Below are 6,508 nucleotides of genomic sequence, written 5' to 3'. Positions count from 1 at the left end.
TAATGGATGTATAAAAATTCCGTTATTTTATATTTTAATAAATTTATTATTTACTACTTATAACTATTATATTTTAAATTTATTTTTTCAATTAAAAATATAAAAAAAAATTAGTTCGTGGATTATTAGTAATAATAACAACGTAGTTAGACTTGAGAAAGAAGTTGAATAAATAAAAAAAGTGATTTTTTTTAAAAAAAACTAAAATTAAACTGCAAATACAGAAAATAGAAAAATAAAGGAGTCCGGCCTCACTCAAATCACTGTTTACGGTTGCGCGAGATTGCATGAAATCTTTTCCAGATTTCCTTTATTCATTATCATCTAAGAAAGAGATACTTCTCCCATTTTTTTTCTCCTATAATAATTTAATTTTTTCAAAGGTGAAGAAGGGTTTTTGATTCACAGCGCCGTTTCCAGAGTCCAGCAGCCATGGAAGAAGAAGCGTATTCAATAATTATCAAGGTTTGATTTTTTGTTTTCCCTTTCTTATTTTGATTGCTGACTCTTGTTCGATGAATTGTTGCTGTTCTGAGTGAAAAATCTACGTGGCTATCTGTGTTTTTATGGGTTTTTCTTTAAGGTTATGCGTTGCTATATCTCTGTTTTTTTGGTGAAAATCTGTAGCTAATGCTTTTTGATGGTTTTATTTTGGTAACGATCTTGAGCTTTGGCTTTTGTTTCGAAATTCTGAAAACAGATTAATTGTGTTTCTATGTAATTAAATAATGTTATGTTCATTTGAGTTCTGATTATTACTGATCAAGAATCAGTAATATTGTCTGAATTTCTTGATTCGATTATGTTGTACACCATATTTTGACAGGTGAAATATGGGGATGTGCTCAGGCGTTTCAGTTCTTGGATTTTTGAGCATACGCTGGGTGTCGATATGGATGGACTGAAGGAGAAGATCCATTCCCTTTTCAAGTTACCTCCAAACAGTGCTTTAACGCTGACTTATATCGACGAAGATGGCGATGAGGTGATGCTCGTGGATGATGATGATCTCCGTGCTATTGCGAAGCAGGTGCTGGACCCCTTGCGGATTACTGTCAAGCTCAGTGATGAAAACAATGGCAAAAAGTTTCATTCGAGTGGAACTCCTACTCCTACTCCCACTCCCTTTCCCTTGGAATCATCTCTGGTGCAGAAACCATCTCAAGATGGTAAAACTGCTCCAGAGTCTATATGTGAGACTCTTGTGAAGTTGTCGACTGATTTGGCGTCGACTTCCACACCCGATTTTAATGAGCTCGCCCATTATTTCTCAGAAGTTAGCTCGTCGTACTTGGACTCTGTTGCCGAGTCCCGACCTAGAATGCAGAGTCCCACACACAACTTTGTGATGAAAGACTCAGAGACATCCAAGGCTGATGCTGCTCAATCAATGGTTCCATCAAATGTTGGATCTGAAGAGTGCATCATTAAAAATGAGATCTTGGAAAAACTTGAACTGCTGGCAACTGCAATAGAAGATGCTTTGAAGCTTAGATATACAAGTACGGTACCCAAGAAGGTTCCTTTTGCAACGGTACAACGCGACACAGGGACTATCAATGCCGGCCAGCCAGTTGTGAGTGATTCTCTGCCAATTTCAGATCCCACTGCAAAATCTCGGGCGGTTCATGGCATCGCTGGTGAGAAAGAAAAGGTAGAGCAGACCAGTGAATGTTGTTCGATGGACAAGTCCTCCCTGAGATCGTCTCAACATCCCTCTGTCCCAAAGAAAGGTTGGGTTGCTGGGATGAGTGATGTTTCCAGTAATGTTCGGATCGAAACTGCAATCAGTCCTGAACCAGAATTAGACCTCCTCAATCCTAATCCTAGTTCAAAGAGAAATGCCTCGGTTTCTCCATTGCATCCAGCTTGCGGTGCTGTTACAGTCGGCCGGAAGGGTAGTCATAATGACAATCTCTCAAAAATCTGTCATGACGAATATTTCTGCGATGGCTGTGGGGCTGATCCTATATTTGGCCCTCGGTTCAGGTCTAAAGTGTGAGTATCATCAACCAACATCTTCTGATAAGTAATATCTACTTGTTTGAGTTAACTATCTCACACTTATGAATTCACTTGTTCCCCTGCAGAAAGGAGGATTATGATCTGTGCAACATCTGTTTCTCCGGCAAGGCAAAAGACAGTGACTACATTCGAATAGATCGCCCCAAAGATGATCACAACCAAGTGTTTGACTTCTGTATGCGTATATATTACCATTTGATTGTCAAATTTTCACCTTTCTTTGGAACTTTACTTCAAAAACGTCTCGGTTGTTCTTAACCATCCCATCCCCCCTTTGGTTTTTTGCAGAAATGTCTTGGATTTCATCTGAAAGAGAACCTTTCATGTGAATCTTGAAAAGAATTATGGTTCGATCGTGTTTGATATATGGTGATATTTCATTGGCTAGGTTGTTGAATTCTACGGACGTTTTGGTTTATTTATTACATTCTTTACATAATCATTTTGGTATGTGTTAATACCTTTATCTGTTGAGTTCTTTTTCTAGTGAATACAATGAATATCGTGAGTCTCAATTTGTTTTCACAAACCCGTCTATGTTTTTGGGTCATTCGTGACTATTGGATGTGCAATGAACATCACGAGTTCAATTTGTTTTCATTTGGAGTCTAACACGAAACCCGTGTCTTTGGTTCAATTGTGAGTTTGTGACAACAGGATATGGCGTCAATACAACATTAATTCGCACAATTGTTTTCCATCATTTATTTAAAAAAAAAATTATTATGCAAACTTAATAAGCTTTATATAGTTTTTACCCAAAATATTACCTGATTTTTTTTTAAACCTTTCTTTGAATTTTAAATTTTTTTGGTGACGAATTTACGCATCGATATTGTGTTGAATATTACATTTTTTTATGTTCATTCACGTGTTTAAAATTCAAACAATGAAAATGTGTTTAATTCTTTCTAATAAAATAACTTATAAGCTGCTAGCTATAACATTGATATTGGTGTACTATATTTGAATATAATTAGCACAAGTCTAGAATTATCTTTCAGTTCAAGAAATGCGAGAACATTAACCAACATATAGATATACGGTGTCCTTTCGCTAAAAAATTTGTGTTTTTTAAATTTGAAAGATTATATTAAAATTTCAAATTTCAAATTTCAAAAAGATTTTTTTACATATTTTCATGTTATAAATGATATGACTATCTTTATCTTTATCTTTATCTTTTTTACCTATTATAAAAGTATGAATGTAGGGGCAAAATTTTTGCATTGTGTATATACATGTTTACTCTTTTGTTCCACATGAATGATTTGTTAATGAGAGTTATATAAGTAAAATTACAAGAAAGATAGGGACAAAAATGAGAAAATACACAAAGACAATTGATTGAATGTAATAATTTCTCACATTTAAATTCTATCTTAATAGAAGTTACCATTTTTAACTATTGATTGTGTCAAATTGTCTAAAAAATTATCATACATAAATTTTATATGTTATTATATGATTTTTTTTTTATTTCATCCATGTATTTGCAAGATTCTAATATAAATTTTTGTAATACTATTTTATTAATATTCAATCGAAGATTGAATAAACCTTTATTTATTTACCTACTATAAAAGTATGAATGTAAGGGCAAAGTTTTTGCATTGTGTATATACATATTTACCCTTTTGTTTCATATAAATGATATGTTAATGAGGGTTATATAATTAAAATTACAAGAAAGATAGGGACAAAAATGAAAAAATACACAAGACAATTAATTGAGTGTAATAATTGATTGATTGTAGTAATTTTTCACATTTAGCTTTCATCTTAATAAAAGTTATTTAATTCTATAACTTCCATTTTTTACTATATGTGTCAAATTGTCTAAATAGTTATCATACATAAATTTTATATGTTATTATATGAATTTTTTTTCATTTCATCCATGTATTTGCAAGATTCTAATATAAATTTTTATAATAATATTTTATTAATATTCAATCTAAGATTGAATAAATGATTCAAAATGATAGTAAAAATTATATAGTATTTTCACTATAATTATTTATTTATGTTGCAAATTTTTTCAAAATATTTTAAGTAACTAGACAAATATTCAATATTATGATTGTGTTTAATAATTCTATACATATATTATTTTGTTCATAATTATGACATTAGTTTGGTTGTTTAAAAAATAGTTACATTATTTCAAAGAAAAACATTGGTCATGTCAATTTTTATTGTGTAGCTTATAAACCAATAATTAAATATTTCTTTACGAAAAATACACTAAATTACATGAGGACAATTCAAATAGTATATTAATAAAAATTTTTGCAACATAAATAAATGATTATCGTAAAAACTATATAGTATTTTAAAAAAATTTCAAAATATTTTAAGTAACTAGACAATTAATCAAAATTTCAATATTTATTTCAATTATTTATTATGATGTTTTATTCCAAAGTTCTGTGTGTTTGATAATATGTTCTATACTTATATTATTTTTTCACAATTATGGTATTAATTTGGTTGTTTAAAAAATGGTTACAATATTTCAAAGAAAACATTGGTAATCTAAATTTATTATTGTGTAGCTTATAAACCAATAATTGTTAATATTTATTTACGAAAGATACATTCTAATATAAAAATAAAATATCCTTCATTCTAAATTTATTATTGTATAGCTTATAAACCAATTCATTGAAGGTGAATTTTTATAATTAAATAAGAGGCCTGCGAATTGACACAATGTATTTTTAATAATAAAAAAACTATATAAAAATAATTTATTCCTTCATTGCACTTATATTGTAATAGTATATGAAAATAAATTATCATGAGGACAATTCAAATAGTATATTAATAAAAAGTTTTGCAACATAAATAAATGATTATAGTAAAAATTATATAGTATTTTTAAAATATTTTAAAACTAGACAATTATTAAAAATTTCAATATTTATTTCAATTATTTATTATGAGGATTTATTTCAAAGTTCTATGCATTTGATAATATATTCTATACTTATATTATTTTTTCATGATTATTGTATTAGTTTAGTTTGATAGGATCGGTTAGGGGGAGGAAAACACAAGTTTAAAATATTTTGAGCTACAATAGTTCGTTCTTGATATGTTCGAATACGAACCGAGCATCGATAAATTATATCGAGTTTAGTTACAAAACCAAGCGGAAAACAATTGAAATAATTCATCTAAAAACTGATTAAGCATTTGAGAAATCGTTTGAAAAGATTGCAAGTTGAGATAGTAAAAATATTTTGGTTGAAACATTTTGTCAAACACTTTGTATGCAATATTTTGGTACTTTAAAGAACATATAAAATGCTTCAAAAAAATCATCCAAAAACAACAACAATAACTAAATGCGATAAAGTAAAGATGCACGAGTTTTTTTATGGATGTTCGAAGCTCAATCTTCTACGTCACCCCTTCTTCCTCACGGAAGGATCCACTAGAAGACTTTGAGCATTAAAACGTCTTGTAATCACCCCACTCCAACCTTAGGACTTATCCCAATGCCTAAGTCGGAACTCCTAGATTCTCAACTTGATTGTAGGCCACAACCTCACAATCGATCCACATAATGTTTAATGTCTTTATGCCAAGACTTACAAACACAATCTTTAACGTCTTTGTGTTAAGACTCTCACTCAACTAATGTCTACAAATCATCTATCATATGTGTGTGAGTGAGTTGGGATTGAGATGTGAAGAACTTGAATGTAAAAGCTCAAGGAATATGTTGTATTCTTCACACCAAGGGCAAGCTCTTGAATAAGTTAAATAATCTGTTTTGACGCCCTCTTCATGTGAAAAAGATCTAACAAGCTGAATATTCTTTTGGGTGTCCACTCTCTTTTCTTCAATCTCTACATCTTGTATTTATAGCCTCCAAGAATAATATAGACGTTAGATACGAGAAATATGACCGTTGGAAAGGGTTCTATATTGTAAATGATATCACAACGTTCAATATTTATCTTTCTGGACTGTAGCTTTGACCGGTTGATTAGATATGGATCTAGAGCAATAGACAGGCGAGATCAGGTGACAAAATTGGTGAGCAGTCGAGTGATATTCTTGACTGCTTGAGTTGACAAGCTTGGTGAGCAGTCGAGTGAGATTCTCGACTGCTTGAGTTGATGATGTCTTTTCAAATGCTTGTAACTCTTTCTGCGTTGACTTCTAGGCAAAGTGGTAAACATGAAAGTTGTAGCCCTTGATCTTGGATTTCTAACGAAGCAAGAATCACTCAATTTGAAGTTCATATGCAAAAGTTATTCCCGAAATACCAGAGCTGCTAAAATCAGTCGAGGTCTTCATCGGTTGGGAGAATGTTGATTGATCGAGGTCTTGTAGATCTTGATGCGTTGATTTATGGGAAAGGTAATGAACATCAAAGTTGTAGACCTTTGTCTTGGCTTTCCAACTCATCAAGAATCACACAATTCAGAGTTCATATGAGAACGTTATGCCCAAACAACCAGACTGT

The 6,508-nt window shown here is 31.1% G+C and overlaps 1 protein-coding gene across 2 annotated transcripts; it reads left to right on the top strand.

Moving 5' to 3' along the window:
- Positions 1-295: 295 nt before the first annotated feature.
- Positions 296-2,531, top strand: LOC140881866 (protein JOKA2-like). 2 transcript variants are annotated; one of them, XM_073287499.1, is made up of 4 exons: positions 296-465; positions 827-1,998; positions 2,091-2,200; positions 2,314-2,530. In XM_073287499.1, coding segments are annotated over exons 1-4 (1,317 nt in total). In that variant the 5' UTR covers positions 296-432; the 3' UTR covers positions 2,316-2,530. The 2 variants fall into 2 exon arrangements, with proteins under 2 accessions (XP_073143600.1, XP_073143599.1); XM_073287498.1 differs by having other exon boundaries at positions 2,091-2,531.
- Positions 2,532-6,508: the final 3,977 nt, after the last annotated feature.

This window comes from Henckelia pumila, chromosome 2 (assembly GCF_033568475.1).
Source record: "Henckelia pumila isolate YLH828 chromosome 2, ASM3356847v2, whole genome shotgun sequence".
NCBI classification, from domain to species: Eukaryota; Viridiplantae; Streptophyta; class Magnoliopsida; order Lamiales; family Gesneriaceae; genus Henckelia; species Henckelia pumila.
Note: the sequence above shows the minus strand (reverse complement) of the source record. Positions and strands in the feature narration are given on the sequence as shown.